The sequence below is a fragment of the Phyllostomus hastatus genome, unplaced genomic scaffold, assembly GCF_019186645.2.
Source record: "Phyllostomus hastatus isolate PE091 unplaced genomic scaffold, TTU_PhHast_1.1 phas_contig_329, whole genome shotgun sequence".
In the NCBI taxonomy this organism is placed as follows: Eukaryota; Metazoa; Chordata; class Mammalia; order Chiroptera; family Phyllostomidae; genus Phyllostomus; species Phyllostomus hastatus.
Window position 1 is genome coordinate 6,227,503 of NW_025333854.1, and position 25,111 is coordinate 6,252,613.

Genomic DNA, 25,111 nt, shown 5'->3' on the forward strand with positions numbered 1-25,111 from the left:
CCTCTGAACCCTCCTGGGTGACACAAAACCGGTACCAAATACCTGTGTGTGCTTTTCTCCTGTTGCTCTGTCTTTGTCAGTTGGACTTGCAGGCCTAGCCGGGGACTCTAACAGGGGGAAGGAAAATTCCCCCTCCCCGAACACCCTGCACTTGAGGCTTATCAAAATACTTGAGATCCCATAAACGTTGCATGCTGCTCCGTGCTTCCGTGCCTTTGCCCGTGACGTTCCCTCTCCGTGGGCTGTTTTCCTCGATCCACTCCCCCATGACCCCTCAAAGCTTGACCCCTCTGCAAGGTCTTCCCTGACTTCCCTAAGTCCATGGCGCTCTCAGAGTACTTGGTGCGCCCCTCAGTTGTATCTGTCTCTCTGCGGGATCATTTGCACGAGCGTCTGTCTACCCGTCTGGCCAATGAGGGCGCTGGGGCAGGGAGGGTGTTGCCTGGCACTCAGCATCGTAGGTGCTCAGTGCTGCTTACGGAATGAACGAATGATTAAATGAATTTAAACAGGAGTGTTGCTAAGCACAAACATTATTTTAAAATTTTTGTTGTATAAGAGATTCACTCCTTTCTTTTTCTTATTTCAGTCAGGTAATGGTTGAAAGTCTACTCATTATTCAAATTGAGCTTAAATTCCCCTTCCTTCCTGTCCCTTCCCTTCCCTTCTCTTCCTGATACTCCAACCAAAATCCAGCTCTTCCTCTGGGAGTTCCCCCATGAACACCGTGTTTTCCTTCACTGTCTTCAAGTCCTGTCTGGTGTCTGGGTTACTTGTGTATGTATCTGCCCTCACTAGTGGAATACGGGTTTCTGTGAGACAGGTCCTTGGTCTTATTAATGTCAGGACTCTGGGCAACCAGGAACCAAGTGGAGCCCATAAATGCTGGCTGAATTGATTTCAATTGTACAGGTGTTCTAAAAGGTACCATGGAGTCTAAAAGATACAGAAATAGATATTTCTGTTGCAAACATCCTTCCTTGGCTGAAAAAAGAACCCAACCCACTAAAAATGACTGTTCGATAATAAAGAGGAAAAGGCAAATTTTACCAAGACAAGAATAACAAGAACTCTTTCAGGTGTTCCATCTGAAACAAGGGCAGGCTTATTGCGGGGGCAGGGGGGCAACCAGAGCACCTCTGGCTAGAAAATCTCTGCACCGTCGTGGGTTTGATGAAACGGCCCATTGCTTTTGTACAGCATTCCAAGGTGCCCAGGGAAGCACACCTCAGTGTGGGAAGACATTCCTAAGAAGGGTATTTGAATCCTAAGCGCTGGAATGTTTACAGACCAGCATTCGCTCCAGCCCACAGACAGTAAAAACAACCCCACTGTGGCTTCTTCCCCTTGGCAGGCTACCAAGGTTAAAATGAGCACAGTCAGAGTCAAAAAGGCTCCGTTTCTCTCTTCTTTTCTTTCTAAGGCATGATACGTGAGTAGCTTCCAGCAGAATTTGCTTTGTGTTAAAGCACGAGAAAGAATTCCCGCTCTATTTTCCACACCCTCTTTGCACTTCTCGGTCCCTCCCAAGTGGCGGTACAAACGCGTACACCCATGCACTTGCCTTTGCCTTTCTTCCACCTCCTTGCCTTCCCTGTGTTTACTCTTCCCCCAAGGGAGCCAGAATCAACACCAATTAGCAGCAACTTAACTCCCACCTCCAGGACACTAGGGGGGTCGGTGTTTACCCAGGGCTCCAAGGCATCCCTCAGTCCCTTTCCTCTCAAAGGCTCACAGTTAAATATCCAACCCTGAAGGAAACCTCTGAGATCTGAATCAATTATGCAATTTATTCCTCAAGCTTCCCTCCCCTATCATAAAATATCCTTTCATGCCCAGGCAGCTGTAGCACCCAGCCTGGCCCAACTGGAACACACGTGTCCCTTGTCTTAGCCTTCAGGACCCCACTGTAGTATCACCTTGACATTTTCTTCTCCCTAGTCACCCAGAAAAGGCTGAGACTCAGGAGGATAGCAAAGAATTAGAAAAGGTCACCAGGAGCAAAGATGTGTCATTAGAGACCGAGGCTAAGGTCATCCTATACCCTTATCTTCCCAATTACTTTGTACGGGTGTGATGGGTGGACAGTAGGGAAGGCTGATACCATCAGAAAGAGCAGCAAGCTGCACATTCAGGCCCTTCATGAACCCCTCCCAGTTTTCCTCTGCAGTCTTACTTCTTAACACATCCCTAGGCCTAGCCAACCGCAGGCTGCCAGCGAGTGGCTGTCTCACGGTTTCCCTCAATGACCATGACCGGGGCATATTCATGGACCTGCAGGAGCACAAAGGGGCAAGGCTGCAGGGTCACTGAACCTCTCATGGCGCATTGGAGGAACAGATTCGGGAGGTAAGGAAACTTGCTGGTCAGTGGCGAAAACAAGACGAGAACCAAGTGTCTTCACTCCATCTCCTTCCACTGAGCCAGCCCACCAAGCAGCCCGGCAGAATGAATGAATCCCTAAACTGAACGGTTGGGATGTGAAAACCAAGCTACGAAAAAATAAATAAGCACCTATATAAATATTTCTATTTGATAGTACCTCAAAAGAAAATTTGGAAAATGTAAATATTTCCTCTCGGTCCAAGAGGAATTTATTACTAAAATAGCCCCGAGTCACACTCCGTGCACGCTCCGTAAGAGAGTAATTTAGAAAATCATGGTTCTCCTCACATGCAAAACTTCAGTGGCGAGTTGTTTATGACGGCAGGAAGCATATATTTAGCTTCATATATATCAGTGGCTTTTTATTTTGTGCCCTGGGTGCTCAGAACGCGCTTAGGCCAAAGCGCGTCTTAGCATGGCACCCCATGTCCGAAAGCGTTCCTCACTCAGCGAAGGCAGCAATAATAGCTGTTTGTTGCTCGTCTTTCCAAGAAAACTCCCTGGCACACAAACTGTGTACCTTTCCAACTTTCACCCTCTGCCCAATCCACGTATCTTTCACATCTGCAGTTGCATTCGCTGCCCCACGCTCCACCTCCGCCGAGACCGGCTCCCCAAGCCGCCGGTCAGGGCACGCCTGTTTCTCCCTGCTGTAAGCCCAGCACGCCTGCCGCCTGTGCCACGCGAGCTCTCCCCGCATGGAGTCTTGGCTGGTTACTTATCTTACAGTTGCATTCTGCTTTCCTTATGAAATAACTATTCGCCGAGAGCCTGCAATAAACAGCCACTCAACACATAGGGTGAACATGGAGAATCTGTCAATCAAACCAGGACAATTTTGAAAGGAAGGGTTACTACTCATGGCAACCCTAGGACAACAGCTGGACCCCAGAGCTGTCCCTGACAAAGGGACATATGGCCACTGCATCAATTAGTGATGGTGTGGCAGTCGTTGTAGGTGGGCCGATGCCACCTGGTTGCTACTGCTCTCCCTCTTTCCTCATTGAACGGGAGGCAAAACGAAGGGGGGGGTGCGGTCCGTAGCTCGCTGCCTTCTACGGGGGCTCGAGCTGTGGGGTATGCCCAGGAGCACGGGTCTAAATTGGAAGTCCAGAAACATTTCAGAGGATCGAAAAAATCTTCGTGGTTAAATATGATCAGAGTGTATTTTATTAGCCAAGAATGGAATTAATATTCTGTACTTGAACCTTTGTCTCTGATGGGATGAGCAACTTCCACCAAGTATTCTGGCATTGAACAAAAAGGTTTAATTCACTGATGTGCCACTCTCACTGAATATTCTAGCAATGAGACAGTTTTAAGCCAAGAGTTTACTCACGTAGCACTGCTGTGAGTAAAAGAGGATGCTGCATCTTCTTTTCTATAAATATCAACAAACTCAATTGTTTTAGAGCTTGGGTAAACCTCTTTTACTTTCTCTGACAGACAGTAGCCACCACACCGCACAGAATGGTGGTCACAGGTTTTCCATGCACTATCCGAGGAGAGGGACCCTCAAGCAAGTCTGAATGTTGGCAAAACGGAAATACCCTCCTCCGCTTAAATCATCTTCTAAATCTCTCCTTGCGAAGCAGGACCACACTCCACCCAACAGCATCTCTGCTTCCCGGGGAGACCCGGGTTCTCTGGCACGGGCAGCCCGACAGGGCACGAACCTGTCACACAGATTTGTCTTGGCGTTCACACGCGGTGCTCAGAAGAGGCACGGTCTACCCTGGGGCTGCTCACGGCTTCATTCCAAAATTCCGCAAATGTTGCTAAGGGGCTGCTTCTGGCCACATATGTCCTGTGTGAGTGGAGCAGGCTGTGGGGGAGCTTTGTCCACAGAGCACCCACCCGTCCCCCACCACTGCTGAGAATAAGTCTACCAAGACATGATCTTCTTGGGGAGGAAAGGTGGCCGATCTCTCACAGGAGAAGGACCAAGAGCCTTTTCCTCAATGGCTTTTACTGGGTTCGTTAGCACAGCAATTCAGGTAAAGCTCATTACTCATTGCCGGGAAGTAAGGATCAAATAACAAGGAACTCTGAGGGCCTATTCTGAGTCAGGGTCAGATAGCTAAAGAGCTGTAAAACTTTGAGGAACAAACTTACTTCTTGCTTGGACCCTTATCATTTCATTGAGAGCATTCTAAACAAAGCAGGTTTCACAGGATTTTACATATTCTTTCTTAGGCCTGATCACCCGGGGAACCCGCCCTTTCCAGCACAGAGCTGCACCACCCTTCGTCATTGTTTCAGGCTTAGGTGGAGCAAGGGAAGTAAGGCAGCCAAGAGATTAGGAGATTTTCTCGCAGACAATGAGGACTCAGGCTATGTCAAAGCCAAGGGGTGAGGGTCCATCACCCCCTTTTACTGTAGCCCCCAAAGTCCTTCCTTTGGGGCCTCCCACATGATCGTGCCTGTTTTAGGTCATTCCCCCCTTGGGGAATCTTACCCGTTATTGGCTAACCGACCAAGCATTGGGGGCCAGTTATGGATGAAGTGAAAGGAGCAGAAGCAGTGCTCCTGCCAGGGAGATAAGCTTTTGTCTCCTTGGTGGCTTACGGTCCAAGGTCGTTCCCTCAGCCTTAGCCTTGGCAGGGGTTACAGCTTCTGATACCAGGCAGGGCGGTTCCCAATAGCAGGCTGGTGACTGTCATGCACTGTACAATAGCCAAATAGGGCCAGATCTCTCAGGAGGAGACCAGGGAAATCCAGGAAGGCCAAAAAAGGGCAGCAGCCAAGTTATTCAAAGCTCAAAGTCCTGACTTGATGAAATCAACAATAATCAGCATGTGACAAGGAAGAGTAACCAATAAAAGGAATAATTTTCCAAGTGTGTCAACATCATTCATTTACCAGAAGGGCAGAACACAACTTTCTCCCCACTGTGTAGATGAGCACAACCCACAGAAAGTTAATTCATTCTTAGTGAAAGTCATAAAACAAAAGAGTTAAGTTTCCAGAGAGAAAAACTATATATTTCATGCCAAGCATCAAGAATCAGAATGGCACTAAACTTTCAGCAACACTGGAAGCTATAAACAATGACCCAATGACATCAGAAATTTGCAGACATTAATTTCCAGGTTGGAATCCTTTACCCAGCCAAACCATCAATGAAGTGTGAAAGTACAATAAAGACATTTTCAGACGTGCAATGTCTTGAAACTCTACTTCCCATAACCCTTTTGTAAGGAGCTACGAAAGCAGATGCTCCATCAAATGAGGGCATAACCCGAGAAAGAGGAAAACCAGAGAAGAGGAGGACAGGGAACCAGCCTGGAAGGGAAGTGGGGGTTTGAAACCTCAGAAGGCCAGTGCGCGGGGCCAGAACGGAAGTGAGCCAGCCTGCCGGACTGAAGCTCCGCCTCGGAGGGCTGGAGCAGGGCAGGGGAGGAACTAACAATTGTCTGAAAGCACCAAGGAGAGCTGTTTTACAGAGCCATTAGCATATCTGGAAAGGAGGAGCAACAGGTTCCTAGAAACGGAACAAATGAAGATAATAATTATTGTCTCCAAACAGGTTGTACAGTAAAAGAAACACAATGACAGGGCACGGCCTGTGTCTGCAGTGAACAACAATTACAGTAAAAAATGTAGACTCAGTGTTATTGTCATTAAAATTGTGGTATCACCGGTGAGAGCCGATGCAGGCCCGAACTTTCCGGTGAGGCTTGTGCAAGCCCATGGCCTCGTCACTGTCATCCTAGCCCAAGACTCTAGCCCCTGACTCTGCTTCCTTATCCCCCTGTATGGATTCCAGACTGCCCCAACAGTGGCTACTAATCTGCCAGAACAATTCCTCCCTCTTCCAAGAGCCATACTCGACCAACTATTTCTGAAAGCAGCTGAATTTTGTCTGCTCTGGCTAAGGCCTAAGAAACATTTAGCCCAAAGCTAGTTACTCCTAGGAGCTTTCCCGTCCTGGTATCTTCAAATAAAGGGTTATGTTAATAATGCTCTGGTGGAATTCCTCCCACAGACCAAGCTGCAAAAATAAGGGGTGGGGGGCCCTGGCTGGTGTGGCTCAGTGGATTGAGTGCCGGCCTGTGCACCGAAGAGTCCCCAGTTCGGTTCCCAGTCAGGGAACCTGCCTAGGTTGTGGGCCAGGTCCCCATTTGAAGGCATGCAAGAGGCTATCACAAGTTGATGTTTCTCCCCCCACCTTTTCTCCCTCCCTTCCCCTCTCTAAAAAATAAAGAAAATATTTTTTAAAAAATAAATAAAGGGAGGGAAGTTGGAGGGGGGGAGTAAGAGAGCTAGGCCCTCCTCCGTGTAAGGGAAAGTGCATGGATTCTGCCTACACCGGAATCAAGGCCCAGCCGTCTGAGCAAACTGTTTGGAAATAGGGAGGTAAACCATTCAACAGCTAAGAACAGGGGGTGACTGTGTTCAAGGAGGGAACTGTTGTTTTTGTTAGAATCTTTTAATACACTCTAATTCATAAAATTAGATGAAGGCATTATTTTGATAACTATTTCAGCCACTTTTTAAAAGTAAAAACTTTTTTAAAAAAGTAAAAACTTTAGCCCTGGCTGGCATAGCTCAGTGGATTGAGCGCGGGCTGCGAACCAAAGTGTCGCAGGTTCGATTCCCAGTCAGGGCACATGCCTGGGTTGCAGGCCACGGCCCCCAGCAACCGCACATTGATGTTTCTCTCTCTCTCTTTCTCCCTCCCTCCCCTCTCTAAAAATAAATAAATAAATCTTTAAAAAATATATTTAAAAAAGTAAAAACTTTCAATCTAAAGCAAAAAAATGCAATTATATAATCAAGTATGTTTATAAAATATCCCAGATAATTGTCCCCACAAATGGAGATATACAAAACGTGAGGCAGATGCCCCGGCCCCCACCACTGCCATGGGAGGCAGGGAGCCCGAGCTCGCACAGGTCTGCTGCTCAGGCCTCCCAGACCCGCTCTGCCTCCGAGGATCTTGCTGGATGGGGTATTGGGGCTTTCTGGAAAAGCACCAAGTTCTCTGCTGTTCATGGAAGATGAAGAGTAGAGTTCTTTTTAGCTTCCTGTTGTCCAACTCCCTCCCTCCCTCCCTCCTTTCCTTCCTTCCTCTCTTTTCATTCTTCATTGTCTTTCTCTCTTTCTTTCTTCTGTGCAACTCTCTTTACCCTGGACTTTTTCTCTTTTATTCCCTCTCCCTTAATCCGTAAGTTTTCTCCTCACTTCGGATTCTTTTTCTCTTTGGCTTTATTGTTCTTTTTGGTCATAAATAAATTCTTCCTGCCATTCCCACCCTGTCTCTCTTCTCATCTCCACACTCTCTAAGTCTTGGCTGATGTGCATTATTTTGCCTCTTAATTTTCCAAGTGGTTAGCCGAAATGACTTGAGTCTTTTGAAGGAAACTCGCCCATCTGTAAAATTGGTTAATATTCTTTGGGATGCTTAAAATAATGGCTGAGCCATCTTTGAAGTTTTTGAGAGAAAATAATTTAAGAGCTGTGATCTGCTTAGTGCAAAAAGGAGACTATTGTCTTCATAAGTCATTTGAATATTTCCTTCTCTTGAAATTTACAACTTCAATTCTAGAGAACTTTTCTTTAATGACAATAAGAAATGGCAACAACAGAATGTTGCCAGAAGAGTTTTATGAAGTCCTTTCAACAACGGAAAGAAAAGCAACCAGTGAATTAAGGCTCCTTTCCCCCTAGAAAAGTGTCTCAAAATGGAAATACATATTTGACCAAAAATATTAACCGACTAAGACAAAAATCTTTGCTTCTTTTAAACGGTAAGTCTAGGGGTATTCAAATGTTCCAATCCTGTGTTATCAATGCATAAGACTGATTTCTAGGATTTACTGCTCACGACTTACGGATGTGTAAAGAACTACGGCTCTTTAAAGGCACCGAGATTTGCTAAATTTGAATGTACTGATGCTCTCCCTAAATTCATCCACTTTCACTGGAGATCCAAGGTTGAGCCAAGAGTGCCGAGGGCTCTACAGCCTGCCTGGGAACTGCAGATTTCACACAAATCTTTACTTTACTTTCACTGTAGGTTGGTTATTAGGAAAAATAGCGCAGACCTCCAGCTAAAGAGCCAATCCGCATTTCTTCCTAACACAGAAGGAGGCCTCTCTGAAGGTATTTCCAGGCTGACCACTGAACAGTGGTCAAGCCAAAAATAAATCCACGAGTGCTTGACTGGGCAAGTTCAACAGCACACAAAACACTAGCCCATGGAGAGTTGGACTTTGCTTTTCCTCCCCATTAGCCTCTTTCTGGGGCACCCCCACCCACATCCCCCCACCTCCTAATGAGAAGGCTCATTAGGAGTCCGAGTTTACACGCTGCGTGGGGAGGGAGTGGTGGGCGGCCAGGAATCCTCTAAGATCAAGCACTCTCCTTCTCCCTCCTCGGTGAGTGCGGTGAGGTCAGCGCCGGGAGTGGGGAAGACAGCCCCGCGGGCAGGGCGCGCTGCCTGCAGGGCGGGGTTTACGTTCTTTAGTCTGAGAGGGGAGATCTGTGTTACAAATGGCAAACTCTGAAAAAATAAAATTAAATTAAATAAAACAGCAACAGCCGCAGTAGGAACAGGCCTTGGGCTTTTAGAACTTTAAGAAACAAGTATCTCAGAAGCTCAATCCCTGTTTCCATGGTAACTGGAGGGGACCCGAGAAGAGCTGCTCAAGAGCAGCTCCTGGTTCCAGCTCGGGCAGCGTCTCCACAGTGCGGGGCGACTTCTCAGTTACCACGGCAACCAAAAATTAGAAGTGCCTTTGCAACACTAACAGAATACGATCTTTTGAAGCGCTTCTGTGAATCCCGTTGAATGCTGACGGTGCCAGCCTGAGCTGATCCATTAAAAAACAACAACAAAATTGCCCCACCGCGTTGCCCTCAACAGAAGCTCGTTCGGATTCCCCTTTGGAACCTTGGTTCGACTGGGAAGAGGCGTCTCCGTCTCGTTCGGTTTGTTTTCCTTCTGGATTCCCGCGGCCACGAGGGCAAACGCGATTTGTTTCACTTCCCAACTTGTCTGAACTGCGCGAGTACGAGCGCCGAGCGCGGTCCCTCTGCTCCGGTTCTGAAGCGGGGTGAGGAACAGGGTTGGGGCAGGGAGGCTCCAACAGAGTCCTCTTGTCTGCTGAGCCCGGGAGGACGAAGTGGGGGTGCGGCGCTGGAGGCGCAGGGGGTGGGGGCACGAGGAGGGAGGGTGAGGGGACGGGGAAGAAAAAGTGCAGGCGGCTGAATCTTCGCTGCCCCGCGAGGGCTCGGACCGCGGAGGTCTGGACCTCTGCATCCATCCGCCCAGATGCTGTGCAAGGCACACGGAGCTGGTCCGAAATGGCACGTTCAAGACCCCGTCGCGATCCTTTGCCCTTTCCCGGTCGTTACCGCCGAGTCTTGGAGCCTCGAGTATGCTGGAGGGGTATCCGGCAAGCGAGAAGAGAGAAGCTCTTTCTGACTAGGGCTGTCTTTCCAAAGGGGGCGTCGTGGTGTGGGGAGTGGTGGCAGGGTCATCCCCTGCGCCTCGGCCCCTCCACCCCTCGCTGCCAGTCCCGTCCGCCGCCCGCCCGGCTCACGCTGGTCCCCAGCCCTGGTGACAGCCTGCAGACCTGGGCCGGAGCACCGGGCGCGCTGGGGCGAGGCGCCAGGCGGCCCACCTCGGCTCACGTGCGGCGCGCGCACAGGCACGGGCGGCGCACAGCCGGGGACGGGGGGCCACACGCGACCATACCCGTGGGCGCCACAGAGGCGCCGGGCCACGCGCGCGAGCACTCGGTCGCCTCCCGCCCTGACGCCCTCTCCTGCGATGGGCCTGGGAGGGGGCGCCCCCAGGAGCGCCTCGCCTTCTCCTGACCCCAGCTCGACCCTCCTTCCCCCCGGAGTGTGTCTCCCCTCGCCCTGGAGCGGCGGGGAGGACCGGCGAGCGTCCCCCGCCCCCGGGGCTGCAGCGCGGCGGAGGGAAGCGCGGGCGGGATGGGGGTGCTGGCGGCGAGCCCCGCGGCCCTCCCTTACCTTCCCGGCGGGCCCGGCTCCGGCTCGGCTGCGCGGCTGGCGCTGGGGCGGCCGCGGGCGCGGGCGGCGCGGGGGTGTCGCGGCGCCAGGAGCACCCGGGGCTCCCCAAGCTGTCAAAGGCGGCCGACCTGAGCGACAGTGGCGATCCCCGCCCGCCGTCCCCTGCCAGGGATCAGCCGCGGGGACCCGGGCGCCCCGCAGCGTTTCCCGAAGGACCAATCGGGAGCGGGGGGCTGGCCCGGGGGAGGGGGCTCGGGGCGGGTCGGGCGGGAGACTCGGGCCGCGCGCGGGGAGGCCGGTTTCTATGGCAGCCGGGAGGGAGGGGCGGTAGGGAGCGGGGCGCCCGGCTCCCGGGCGCCCGTGCGGACACCCGAGGGGGGCGGGGGTTGGCCTGCGGCAGAGAGGACCCTCCCAGAGCAGACACGGGAAGCGGCGACACAGCCGAAAGGGGGTGGACCCAACTCCCCTCAACTCCCGCCTCACAGGGAGCTGCTCCAGCCTCTGGATCAAAGGTTTCCGCGTCCTGGAGAGACCGCCACCCGGTAACCAACTCCCCAGCAGAACAGGGGATGCCAGCGAACACTGCGACCGCTCCTTCGGGTGAGGCTGGCAGGGCCCTGGCTCTGCAGAAAGAAGTACTCTTGCCGCCTTCTGCGCGGATTCCTCGCAGACACTAGGCCGGTCCTTGGGTATCCCTTACGCAGTGGCCCCCCGGCCTCCTGTTTGCTCCCCAGCTACGACCCTCGGCTAATGAATGGTAAGTGTCAAACATTTTCTAGGTTACAAACAAGGAAGCCGAGGCATCCACTTGAGTGTAGACCCCGGAATGCAGTTCATAGAATACGAAAAGCAGAGAGGTTCTTTATTGAAGTTCAAGTGCTGCGTTTTACAGAGGAGGGAGCTGAGGGCAGAGAAGTCAGTTCACTTAGCAAGGGTCACGAAGCTGGTTAGTGGCAGAGCCAGGACCAGCCGAGCTACGCCCCAGCTCCGCGAGCACTCTCTCTCCTCCTCCGCATGCTCCCAGATCCTGTATTTCACGGTCACCGGGCAATACGTGCAAAAGCAAGAATGCTGAGGAGAAAAATAACAGAGCTTTAAAACCCTTTTATGGTAGAAACCAGAGGACCCAAAGATTTCTCTTTTTTTTTCTTCGGTTTTTTGTGTTTTTTTTTTTCTTTTTGCCAGGCACTGTTGTAAGTACTTTCACAAAGATGATTAAATCCTCAAAATAAACTAACAAGTCAGTGACTCTTGTTTCCACCCCCTTGTTGACAGATGGGGAAACTGAGACCCAGAAGGTGGTTTGATGTACTCAAAGTCACACCGAAGTCTCGTGCCAGGGCTGGGATTCAAACCCAGGCAGGCCGGCTCCAGAGTCGGTTTTCTTCTTCACTATCCTCTGCTGCTTCCTTGAGTGATGCCAAAAGGGCCTTGGGACAGGAAGGGCAGGAAACAAAACCTTGGACAGCTCCAGGGACCGGCCCTTGAGCGTGGCAGCAAACCAAGAGAAACCACAATGAGCCTTCCCTGGTTCGTGAGAGTGGGGAGGTCGCCCGCCTGTGTGGGACGGGGGCTCTGTAAGAGAGGGTTGTGTTTGAAGGGCTGCCCTCCACTCAAGGGTCAGGGGCGTTTTCAACACAAGGGTCATCTTTAAAGTGATACATGCCATCAGTCTCTCTTGTCTTTTAAAGCACTAAAACACAGGATGAAAGTTTGCCTTTTAAACAACATACTATAAAAGTCATTGAATTCTTTAACACGACAATACACGGGATAGGATGTCACAAGGAAATGGCCTAGAACCTGAGACCCTCAAACACCAAACCTGACACAGGCCCTCCCATCCTGCTGGGTTCCGGGGCCCCCGAAGGTTCTAGAGACTACCACTGAAAAGGAGAATTAGAACTCAGCATCAGAGGCAGCTTCTAAAGCCCACTGGCCAGATTCCACTCCAGCACATCCCCCCACCCGGACACCCCCATTTCTCTTGGAGCCATGCTGCTCGTGTTGTTGGGACCGGCTACTTCTCACATCAGAGCCTTTTCTTTTGTCTTCCCCTCCCTGGGGCGTCCCCGGGACCCACCGCCACAGAGGACTGACCTCCCCTTCAACTCCCTACACTTGGAAAGGTGTTGCTTGTCTCCTAAAAGGGCCATTCCACAACACGTTGATTACAATGTAACAAAGTTAAAATTTTTTGTTTTGAATGGTACAGGGGAAATATTTTCAACATATTAAGTAAAAACAAAAGTTACCGAACAGGATGTTTTTGTTAGCTGGTGGAATCACAGGCGATTTAAGGGGTCTTAATGCCTCCCAGTGTTTTGTTTTTAGAAAAATACTTATCTCAGAAAAAGATGATTTTCCAAAAGAATTGGTGGAATTGTCAGATCCATAAGGATGGAGTAGGTTGTTTCACGGTTATTGGGGAGCTCATGACAATTTAGTCAGCTAGGCCCTGGCTGGCTAGCTCCGTTGGCTAGAGCATCCGCTGGATACACCAAGGTTGTGGGTTTGACTCCCGGTCAGGGCACATGGAAGAATCAACCAGTGAATGCGTATGTGGAACAACAAATCCATCTCCCCTCCTCTCTCCCCGCCCCCCAAAGCAATTAGAAAATTTAGTTACCAAAACCCTGCCCCCCTGTGTTGGCAGGAAAGAAGTCAAATACATGCTTAGAAACAACGGCGTGTGATTCTTACGCCGGAGGGACTTGTTCTGCCCTTCGAGAAACATGGATGCTGGCTGAAAGTTTAGACTCGCGAGACACGACCCTGCACCCTGACCTCACACTTTCCATCCTCATCTGTAATCTGGGTGGCAGTGTGAGAAATAATGAGATAAAATTTCTGACAAGTGAAAAACTAGGTTTTCTTAGCCCGTTGTCCGTGGACGGTGGTTGGCAGGAGGATCCCCTGCTGAAAATGTGCAAAAGTCCTTTCATCACAGCCCTACGCGGCAAGGCCCCAAGGGGGCCAGAACCTCCTCTTATAAGTGCCCAATCAGTGGCAGCTGTTACTCCGAGTAGCTGTTACTCCGACGATTGCATGTGCTGAGGGGTCTCCGCACACTTGGTGCTGTCCTAGGGCAGGCAGACACATTCCACTCGCACTTCTTGGTCGTCTGGTTACCCGCTGCACCCCGTCCCTGCTGGAAGTGAGCCTGGGCTATTCGCGGGGACGCCCCCCTCCTCCCTCTGCAGGGGGTGTCTGACACACCTCGGGAGAGGAGGCGGCGCCCGGACTGCACGGTGCTGTCGAGTTCAGTCTGCAGTTCAGAAAGGCATACCCCGTTCTAGGAAAATGTGTCTGATTTGTCCCGTTCAGGGTCTGTGTCTGCCTCGTGTCTTTTCTCCTGCTTTCCCGATGTTCACCTTTCTGTTGACCTTCTTTTAAAGCTGAGTGATTTCTTCAGACCGGTCTTCTGTTTCATTGGTTCTGTCTTGCGCTGTATGTAATCAGTCAGCTGTTCTAAACCTTGACAAAGAGGCGGAAGCATGAGAATGCCACTTCATATCATTTCACAGCAGGGGGTCAACTGTCCGTTTAAAATTGAATCACAATAATTAGTATTTAGTAAAACCTTTGTTTAATTTGCCCTGGCTGGTGTAGCTCAGTGGATTGAGCGCGGGCTGCAAATCAAAGCATCGCAGATTCGATTCCCAGCCAGGGCACATGCCTGGGTTGCAGGCCATGGCCACCAGCAAATGCACATTGATGTTTCTCTCTCTCTATCTCCCTCCCTTCCCTCTCCAAAAATAAATAAATAAAATCTTAAAAAAACAAACAACCCCTTTTTTTTCATTTTATGGGAAACTTTAAAAGTTCACTTGACATTGTCCTGACTCATCATTTAGTCATGAATGTTCAATATTGAATGCTCTTTCTAAAGGTAAAATACAGAGAAACAACCAAATTGTGACCTTGAGAAATTTGTATTATAAAAATAATTTTCATTTTTGAGTTCCTGAGAGTCTCCCTATAGCAGCCACTACACTACAAAGTTTCCTTGAATACGTAGCCATGTTTGGCAACGACTGTCACCTTTTCTTGTGATCAGCACTGGGCCGTTTATGATCGGACGGCGGAGGATGGCTGAAGGCCCCGGGCCCACCGATACTTCTGAAGCAAACTGGTTTCTAGGAAAAGTTCTAAAGATCAACTCTGAATCACTACCTTTGCTTTATTTCACTCTCTAGTCTTCCACAAGCACCATTTCCATCGGGCTAGGGTTCTGAACCCACGTTGTCGCCCTGCAGTTCTTCTCAGCTCCATCTGACAGGTAACTGTGAGGTCATGGGCATAGCCACCACTCTCGTCTTGGAGTCAGTCTCCCAGGACCCCTGAAGCAGTTCAGGACCAGCTCTTCTCTTCAGTGAATTCGTGCACTGACACTTACTTCTTAGCACAGGTTAGCTAAATTTTGTCTTTCAAGTATATCTGAGTTACCCGGACAAAGTGAACGTATCCCATTAGGGTAGCACATGACCACACTATATGAACCTGAAGAGGGTAGGGAAAGGTTCATGCCACTGGCCAGTTCTCTGTGCCCCCTTGAGGGGCCCTGCGTCTGTTTCCTCCAGGTGTGGGTTCAGGACTAACAGCATCACCTGGAACTTGTCAGCAATGCCCTTTCTCCGGCCCCAGCCAAGGCCAGCCTAGTCAGCAACTGTGGTGTAGGGGCAGGCGACGGGCATGTCAACCATCCCCCTGCACACTCGGCTGGAGAACCACCGCCTACATGACATCATCTCGGGGTGAGGAGAGCTCCAAACGCGAGTTGCTGCCTGTCTCTGGCCAGCACGTAGCCCCCACTTCCTGCACCCCTGGACCCCACCATCAAGGGCTGGTGTGGAGTCCAGAAAGCAAGCGGGTGTTTTCGCCTGCACTCCGTGCCGACCGGTGTTGTCGACTGCAGAGCTCCTACGGCAGGAGGACGAGAGTGGTCTGCGTTCAGCTCCTGATTTCAAATACTGGCTCCACCCCTCATTAGCGGTTCCTCTTCTCCTCCTCCTCCTCATAGGTTCCTCCCCTTGTATCGACCTCAGCAGGTCACTGAGATGCTTCACTGCAGAGTGCTTGACACAGAGTAAGTGATTCACAAATGTGATGCTATTACGTTACACTGACACTTTTCTTTCCTAGCCTACATTTTGGCTCAGACATGAGGTAGGCATTGCTTCATTTGAGTGTGTGCCATATTAGGTTCCCCAGGAAAGGGGAGGAGGGAAAAGTGTTGAATTCATAGTCTGCCTTCCTATTTACTGTGTCAACAGAATTTATGAAGAAACATTTATAGAACAATGGAGTAATTTTAAGAGATCCTGTCAATTCGGAATACATTTAGGATAGATAATGCCAGCTTCTCATTTACCTTTGAAAGCAACACACGTCTAAGCTATCAACTAGGAAAGATCCTGAAAAACGGTGGTGGTGAGGGCTTGAAAGTTTCGCTTGCTGCCGCTTCTCATTTGGATCCTTTGCGACAAACTTTGTCAGCGCGAGAGCCCAGCTCATTCCACCTGGAAATCATCCGGCCTAGGTGTCCCTCTCCTGGTGTCACTGATGAAGGCCAAGCTGTTGCATTGTGTCCAACGGAGCCAGCCTGCCAAGGTCAGGCATTCCTGGAATTTCGCACGGCCGTGACAGAACACTATTTCCACGCGCACGCCTTCACGATGGTCCGATCGTTTAGAGCAATGGACGCTGTTGAATTGAAGACATGCGTTAAAACCCACGTGATATTTTCTGGCGGAGGCTTCTGTACACATTCAGGCCTCAGACGGTACCGCTGGCTTACTCCGAGAGCTGCAGAAGTGGACAGTTACAGTCTGGAGGCCCTCCACTGCCGCTCCTGGTCCTGACACCTTTACTTCCAAATTCAGTGTAGCGGGAGCGGTTACATCGCCGTGAAAGAATCCCCATGGGAATAGTATAGGAAGGTGGCAGCCTTTTTCAATTAGCGAGACTATATTAAGAGCCTTCTGGTTTTATACAAATTCACAAGATTTCTAGGCTTTTTAAAAAAAAAGATTTTTAGAGAGGGAAGGGAGGGAGAAAGAGAGAGAGAAACATCAATGTGCGGTTGCTGGGGGTCATGGCCTGCAACCCAGGCATGTACCCTGACTGGGAATCGAAACTGCGACGCTTTGGTTCGCAGCCCGGGCTCAATCCACTGAGCTACGCCAGCCAGGCGGTTTCTAGACTTTTAAATGCACAGACATTAGGGTTCCGTTTAGCTCCCCTTTGACTCTCGGATGGTAGGTGTGGAATAATAAGATGTATTTTGTCTTGGTCCCTGGTTCCTGGCGCTGAGCCCTAAAACCATTGGCATTTCCTGATACACCATCCTATTCCTTTACTCCTACCAAGCCTCTTCGTTCCCAAGCCCGAGTTTGTGCTAACCATTAGGTGGCTCCTGGCCTCGGCTGCCCGAGGACCCGCCCACATGGGGGCGTCAGGACTATACCAGCTCCAGCCAGTCTGTGGCCACACCACCCTGAAGGCGCCTGAGCTCCTCTGGGCTCAGCAGCTGAGCAGGGTCAGGCCTGGGGAGTGCTTGGATGGGAGACCCACCCGCTCCACCCCAAGATCTCCAGGGAGGAGGCAGAGGACAGTTCAATAACCAACGGGCAGTGACTTAATCAGCCCTGTCCAGGTGATGGAACTTCGATGAAGAAGGTCAAGGGAGCCTCCCGGTGGAACGCACCCACGGGCCCGGGAGGGAGACGCCCCAGGAGAGGAAGCTCTGCCCCCAACCCCTGTGACTGCCCCTCCTCCCCCACCATCTCAGGCACCCCCTCCACCTGGCTGCTCCTGGGGTGCATCGCTTGTAAGACAACTATTACTACACGTACGCTTTTTCCCGAGCTCGTCCTTCTGGGGAAGGACTGACCCTGAGCGGGTACAACGCCCGGCTTTGCCCCTGGCCAGGCAGAACGCCGCCAACCTGTCTGAAGTGGGGGTGGTCTTGTGACCGCAACCTCTGGAGTCCCAGCTCGCTCTGCGGTGTCCGCCTGAGTGACGGGAACCCACTGGGGTCGGAGAACAGAGCTGCTCCCGGAACGGGGGAGCGTGGGAGAGACAAGGGGCCCCGTCCCTCGCCAGGGCGCCTGGGACTCCTGTGAGAACTGGGGGCGGGCGCTTCCCTGCCCCGAGACGCTAGCACCCTGGAGACCCAGCGAGAGCCCTCAGTAGGAATAAGGCCGTGGGAGGAACAAAACATCCAGTTCAGGACTGGAAGACTTTAATTGCTGTGTTATGTGTAGTATGCTTGCAAACTACAGGTCAGTTAGGTTTATTACCAGTGGGTAGCTTTCTTCTCCTCTGCAAGCAAATTCTGTGGCACTTGGAAAGCATGGACAGAGCCTGTCGCCTCTTGGGAAAAGGAAAATGAACTACATCTGCCCCCAAACCTTGCCTTGGAAGTCCTTGCTGAACCTGAAAATTCATATGGTAATTTTAACTTCATTGGGCCTTCCTCCCTGATCTCCACCTTGTGGTCAAAGCTCTTGAAAGGCTGTTTAAGAATAAACCTTGTGGCACACCTTGGCTTCAGGGCACAGCATGAGCTACTGTCAGCCTTCAAAATTTACCAGCAATTTGAGTGCTTGAGACCACTATCAGGGATTTTTTAAAAAATATTTTATTTTTAGAGAGGGAGGGAGGGAGAAAGAGGTAGAGAAACATCTATGTGTGGTTGCTTCTCACGTGGGCCCCACTGGGGACCTGGCCCGCAACCCAGGCATGTGCCCTGATTGGGAATCGAACTGACAACCCTTTGGTTCGAGGCCTGCACTCAATCCACTGAGCTACACCAGCCAGGGCAGGACTTTTTTTTTTAAACTACAACGATCTCAGGAATATGGACATCGTAAGACAAAACTGAAGATGTAATTTTAATTCTTTCATCAGTATTGGAGTTCAAAGAAAAAAATATATACGATTATATATAGTAATGTTACTATATTTATTACATATTACTATACATTACATATAATCATATATATAGGATTAAAAAATATATATACATGCTTTATAGTAGGTACCCAACCACCGAACTCCACACCTGAAAATGTTCCAACCTCTAAGACGGCAGCACAGGCAGACACGGCTCGCCTCTTCGCACGACCACATCAAAGCTACAACTAAGATCCAGAACAGCCATCACTCAGAACTGACAGAAGTCGAGTTGAGTGGAACTGACAGCTACAGAACTAAAGAAACCACACCCACCCAGACTGGTGGGAGGGGCACAGATGAGGGACGGGCTGGTCCCACATCCAAACGTGGTGATAAAAACTTGGGAGGGGTATCTCGGGAGCGAGGAGTCCTAGGCCCAAACAGGTCCCCCAGACCAGGGTTCCAGAGCCAGGAAGGTAAGTCCCCGTAACTTCTGGCTGCAGAAACCAATGGGTATGGATTCGGTGGGAGAAACTTCTGGGTCCCCAAGCACCCCCACACGGACTCACCTACTCAGACTCACTCCCTCCGAGCTCCAGCAACAGGGTGGCAGCTTGAAAGGCACCGGTGGTACACAGGGAGGAAATGAAGTGTCTGCCAACAAAGTGGGCAGAGGCCATTGTCCTTTTTCTAAACTCTACCCCCCCCCCCCCGAGCCAGGGATCGGGTGCCACATCTGAGACTCCGTCGACCTGTACAACACTGACCCGTCTTGGGGATCCCCAGAGACTCTGCCCCACCCAACTTACAGGCCCACCCAAGCTGCTTTTCCATGCGAACGGCTGGTCTTGGCTCATGTTGCACAACTTCCAGAGTCCTCTCCAACCAGCAACAGCAGGCCTCCGTGAGCCCCAGGCCCAGCACTAGCAGCAGCCAGCCCAGATTCACAGCTTGGCTTCACCTGGGAATCTCCAAGCCCAGCACAAGTAGCAGCCATCTCAGACTGCCTTATAGCTCAGGCAGGGTGGCCCTGGGAAGAACACAAGTGGAGGCTGGCCTTGGCACGCACCACACCGGAAACCCCAGGGCCTGCACACAGAGACAGCTCCAGACCATGTCAGAGCACCTCCGCCCTGCCGCTGCACGGCTGATCCTCCACAGAGGGCAGAGGTTGGTGGTTTGTGGTCACTGCCAGTCCTTGCCCCTGACTGGCCTGGGTAAATCCCTCCCATCTATTTGCCTAAAGCCACCAAGGCTCAACTACAAGAGGAGCAGGTACTCAGCCCACATGAAGGGTGCACCTCAAGTACACAGACTGGGTGATTGGGGAGGTTGTGCACCTTGGGCCCTATAGGGCACCTACTACATCAGTCCACACTACCAAGACATGGAGTCAAACCAGGTCTACCTGATACATAGGCACAAACACAGGAAGGCTGTCAAAATGAGGAGACAAAGAAACATGTCCCAAATGAAAGAACAGATCAAAACTCCAGAGAAAGAGCTAAACGAAAAGGGGACAGCAATCTATCAGATGCAGAGTTCAAAACACTGGTTGTAAGGATGATCAAGAATTTAGTGAGGACCTCAACAGCATAGAAAAGATCCAATCAGAAATGAAGGATGCACTAATTGAAATACAGAACAATTTACAGGGAAACAACAGCAGAGTGGATGAAGTCAAGAACCAAATCAATGATTTGGAACATAAGGAAGCAAAAAAACAATCAGAATAAAAAGAAAGCCCCCAAAATGAGGCTAGTATTAAGTAGCCTCTGGGACTTCAAGAGATTACACCCCAACATTCTCATCATAGGGGTGCAAGAAACATAGGAAGAGCAAGAAATTGAAACCTTATTTGAAAAAATGATGGAAGAAAACTTCCCTAATTTGGTGAAGGAAATAGACATGAAAGTGCAGGAAGCAGAGTCCCAAACAAGATAGACATGGAGAGACCCACTCCAAGACACACCAGAACTAAAATGCCAAAGGTTAAAGATAAAGAGAGAATCTTAAAAGCAGCAGAAGAGAAGAAGTTAGTTACCTACAGGGGGGTTGCCATAAGACTGTCAGCTGATTTCTCAAAAGAAACTTTGCAGGCTGGAAGGGACTGGCAAGAAATATTCGAAGTCATGAAAGCAGGGACCTACAGCCAAGATGGCTCTAGCCAGTAATGGAAGGGCAGGTTAAGTGCTTCCCAGATAAAAAAACTACGGGAGTTCATCATCATGAAACCATTATTATATGAAATGTTAAAGGAACTTATTTAAGGAAAAAATCAAAACTATGAATAAAATGGATGACCGTTAACAAACTATAAATGAAATATATTAAAAACAAAGAAACTGCTCATATATGCATATTTTACCTTAAAAACACAATGTCCACCCTGGCTGGTGTGGCTCAGTGGATTGAGTGTCAGCCTGTGAAGCAAAGGGTTGCTGGTTGGATTCCCAGTCAGGGCACATGCCTGCATTGGGGGCCAGGTCTCCAGTAGGGGGCCCACGAGAGGCTACCACACATTGATGTTTCTCTCCCTCTCTTTCTCCTTCCCTTTCCCACTGTCTAAAAATAAAATGAAAACTCTTAAAAACAGACAAACAAAAACCCCCTACGCTGTCCTATTCCCGGTACCTCTAAATCTCTGACCTCCCCAGTGTGGGGAGCCCTTCTAGCCATTCTCTTCAGCGACTTTGTAAGTGAGACACCTTTAACACCAGGGCTACCAAAGAAGTGTAAGTTGAATCGATCTCTTGAATTTAACACGCTACTAAGTAGAAAAAGTCATTTTAAAAAGAGGCGGTTGTGCCCACTGTTTACTAACTGCAAATATCGCCCTGTTCCTCCTTCCTTTTTTTGAACTAGTCTTTGGGGACTGGAAGTGTGTACTGGGAATTTTATACCTCAATTCATGTATCAGTCATGTCAATGTTGGTGTATAAAATCATGATAAATACAAATCAGAACACACCTGACCATAAACCAACTTCCACACCGGTAACTGAGAGAGGGGGAGAAAAAAAGAGCCATGAACACATCATTTTACAATTTACTTTAAAAATGTAAGTATCTCCCAATATTTAACAGGTAAAGAAAATAGCATTGGTTTATGCGGTTGCCATTTTATTTTCCAAGTAATACTGATTAAAAATATTTACACGCCTACTTTTAAGTCCACAGTTTAGCACTCTTATCTGTATGGCTTTAAAAGTTATAGCACGAGACCTTTACATTACGGTTGGGGAAAAGATTCACTCAAAACAAAGCCTGATATCTTATATACACGGTTTTTTTTTTTCTGTACTTTATTTTAAATACATTAATTTTTAAATGATGCTCATCTTTTTTTTAATCTGGTGGTAAAATACTAGTGCAATGTTTCAACCAAAATAAAGTTTACCACAGATAGAAATGAATTTTTCCCAATTGAAAAACATGGCCCTTTGGCTGCCATTAAATGAAATTCTCAACCTAACTTAAGTGAAAAAGAATTGGTCGTTGCCGTCATAAGCAAAAATATAAAGTACTATTACAGCATCATCTACATCGCTCCTGTAACACACACTTTGAAAGAACCAGAGATGCTTTGTAGAAGTGTAGTTGGTTTTGACAAGGCACATGGGTGTGGATTGTTTTACATTCTGGAAACTCGGCCGCCGCCGCCGCTGCCGCACAGCCGACACCTGGGACTGCCAGGGTGGACGAGGACGCTGTTCAGACCGGAGAAAGCCAGAAGCCAAAATTTAACTGCACAGTAACAACGCACTTTTCTTCATGCAGCCTGTGTTCCTACAGATTCGATTTCCTAACATGCATTAGAATACAAGTGCTTGTATCCTAATGATTTTATGTTTGATTTGACAACACGTAACAACAGAAAGAACACAACCTGGAGAGAGAAGGGAAGGGGGAGGAACCCTCACCACAATGAAAATAGATACATTCGTACCCAACCATATAAGAATATAATCCATTTAAGTTTGCAGAAATATACTTCTCGAAACTTCCCATTCACGTACAGGAAACATCCCTCCTCCGTGGCATTAGCCAGGAGGAGAAATCAGGCGGTTTCAATGGAAACAGTTCAGCACAACAGGAAAGAGTTTAACTTTGGTCCACTTGTCTGTTAGCTCAAGGACAGTCACACTGCCCGACATCAGTTCAAAAACCCAACACGTACGTTTAAAAATATGTTCATTTGTGGTTCATTCTAAAACCGGCACAGGGGTTCTGTTCTCGCCGCCCGCACTTTCAGCTCGAGAGCCCACCGCCGGCCCGGCCCCCAGACCCACGGCGTGCGCGTGAGCCTCTCCGGCCGCCTCGGGGGCGTCCTCCTGGCCCGGCTCCCTCTCCTCTGGGTTCATGAGGTCGGGGGTCACTGGATCCAAGTCTGCTTCCAGAAGCTCGGTGTGGACTTCCAGGGGCACCTGGTTCACCCGTTCGACATGCAGCTCCTCCACGTGCACCTCAGTGCCCTCTTCAGTCTGAATTCGACCCACCTCCAGGTAACTCACCTGGACCTGCTCCGGGAGCTCACTCATGTGCGCGTCGTGCACCTGGCCGTCCTGCAGCAGGTCGGGATGGACCTGCTCCACGGTCACTTGTGCCGAGTCCACCTGGACCTGAAGCAGCGGCAGCACGTGCACCTTCCCCACCTGTTCTATGATAGTCATGGAGGTCACGGGCTCAGTCTGCACGCGGGTCTCCACCGAGAGGACTTCTTCCGTTATCAGACGCTCGGAAATGTTATGCGATTCACTGAGATGCCTCCTCAACTCGTTCCCTTGCATAAACCACAAGTCACACAAAGTACAGTGGTTGGGTTTATCTCCAGTGTGGATTACCAAGTGATCTTTGAACTGGTCCCAGCTGTTAAACACACTGTTACAGACCTGCAAGCACCAAACACAAAACCGTGTGACCAACACTTAATAGTCACACTAAGAAAAAAAGGATTAAAAAAAGACTCATTTATTCTCCGGAAAAGAAGAGCTGAAGATTTTTCTAAAAATGTCATGAATATGGTATTTGTAATGTAATCTCGTCCAAGGGATTTCATAATTATTTTATTTGGTTTTGTAGCAGATGTAGCTAACAAATTAAATATATTTTGGGAAACATTTTAATACTGCCTTCATTGTTAAAATGTCTTAAGAATTCTAAAAATATCAGTAAATTATATTTGTCACAGTAACAAAATTTACAGCCACGCACTAATCACAGAAGGACTGGTTATGGCTGGCCTGCCTCTCGCCACTCCCCTCCTGCCTAGTGTCAGCCCACCTACGATTTGAACGTGACTTTATTGACACCAGTGTCACGTGGGGCTAGGAGTTTACACGGTGGGCCACCATAACCCCCTTGTGAAATCAAAATAATGACGTTCTTGCCTCTCATTTCTTGCCAAGCCGTCAGCACCAACCCTCTGCTCTAGACTCTGCTACCCTTCACTTTTAATGATTTCAAACACGGACTCCTCTGCTCAGGACAGACTACAGCCACACATACCTGGCATTCGTAAAGCTTCTTTCTTCCTTTTTTCGCCCCCACTCCTGTTTGGCACGCAGTCAGGTGACATTTGAGGGTGCTATTTCTAGCAAATCGCTCATGACAGTTTGGACATTCAAAAGGCTTTTCACCTATGAGAATAGAAAAAATTGTATCCACAAATTAAGATAAACAGAAAAAGCCAACACAAGCTGGTTCTTCTGACAAAACTTGGATCTAAGTTCTGTTCCTTATTTTTGCATTTCTTAAGAGACCGTCTATTTTCCTTTCAATTAAAAACTAAGATCAATCTCTACTTTGGGGAAAGGCACCACTGCCCGCCCCACAAGCATCTCTGAGCATTTCCCACGTGCCAGACCACATGCTAGGTGACAAAGATGAACAAACTGTCCTTGTTTTTAACACCTTCGCACCGCAGGCCAGGGGGCTTCACGGAGACGACCGCCCTGGCGGCGGCGGCCTGCTCCCGACGTGGGGGCAGCGGGGAGGTGGGAGCACAGGGAGGCCGGTGGCCCGCGCTATCCGAACCGGAATGGGAGAAGGGGGACACAAGAAGGCAGGCTGTTCTAGGCCGCGGCACAGAAGGGTGAACGGCGTGGTGGGCGAGGGGAAAGGAGGGAGGGATCAGTGATGGCTCTCAGCTCTCTGGCCCAGAATGTCAACCAGAACAAAGGACAGGGGAGTCCAGGCAGGTCTGCAGTGGGGGGTGCCGGGGAAGACCATACACTCGGCGTTGTGTCTGCTGAGTTCAAGGCACCCAGAGCAAATGGAAAAGGCCAGCAGGTGGCTGCACAACAAATCCGGAGCCAGACAGGAGATGGACTGATAGAACGGAAGTTACTCCAGGTGGCAGGAGAACCCTGTGATGTGGGTAAGACTCTCAGTGCGTGACATGACGGCAGAATCCGGTGAAGTATCAAGTGAAAAGCAGCAGGCTGATGAGGCAGCAAAGGGAACAGAGAGAGAACCACCAGAAGCAGCAGCAAACACCAAGGGCCTTTAAACAAGGCGAGTCCAGGAAAGAGCACCCAGCCAACAGCAGGCAGGTGACGGTGGTGACGCGCGGCGGTCACTCACGCCCCGGCAAGAACGGTGCGAGCAGCACCAGGGGCTGGACCGCAGCGGGACGAGGGAGGGCGAGTAGGAGGCAAGTCAGCGAAAGGTCAGCACAGAAAACTCTCTTCAAGAAGGGAGTCTGCAACAGTGAAAGACTAGGACAGCCCTGACAGGTGGGGCTCAGTGGCTGGGTGCTGTCCTGCGAAGCCAAGGGCCACCCCTTTGGTCCCGGGTCAGGGCAGCCATCTGGGTTGCGGGCTCGGTCCCCAGTCGG

At 49.9% G+C, this 25,111-nt stretch overlaps 2 protein-coding genes across 8 annotated transcripts in view; both read right to left on the reverse strand.

The window, feature by feature from the left end:
* The window catches only part of NIM1K (NIM1 serine/threonine protein kinase), a 43,876-nt gene extending 33,461 nt beyond the window's left edge, over positions 1 to 10,415 (reverse strand). The window contains exon 1 of the mRNA XM_045839925.1: positions 10,372 to 10,415. The gene's annotated coding sequence lies outside the window, so the exon portion shown is untranslated. The remainder of the gene's footprint in view (positions 1 to 10,371) is intronic.
* Positions 10,416 to 21,308: 10,893 nt separating this feature from the next.
* The window catches only part of ZNF131 (zinc finger protein 131), a 29,737-nt gene continuing 25,934 nt past the window's right edge, over positions 21,309 to 25,111 (reverse strand). For all 7 annotated transcript variants that reach the window (XM_045839946.1, XM_045839944.1, XM_045839950.1 and 4 more), the window contains 2 exons: positions 23,782 to 23,912; positions 21,309 to 23,165 (listed from right to left, as the gene is read on the reverse strand). In XM_045839946.1, coding sequence (XP_045695902.1) covers positions 22,479 to 23,165; positions 23,782 to 23,912 — 818 coding nt within the window. In that variant the 3' untranslated portion in view covers positions 21,309 to 22,478. The remainder of the gene's footprint in view (positions 23,166 to 23,781; positions 23,913 to 25,111) is intronic.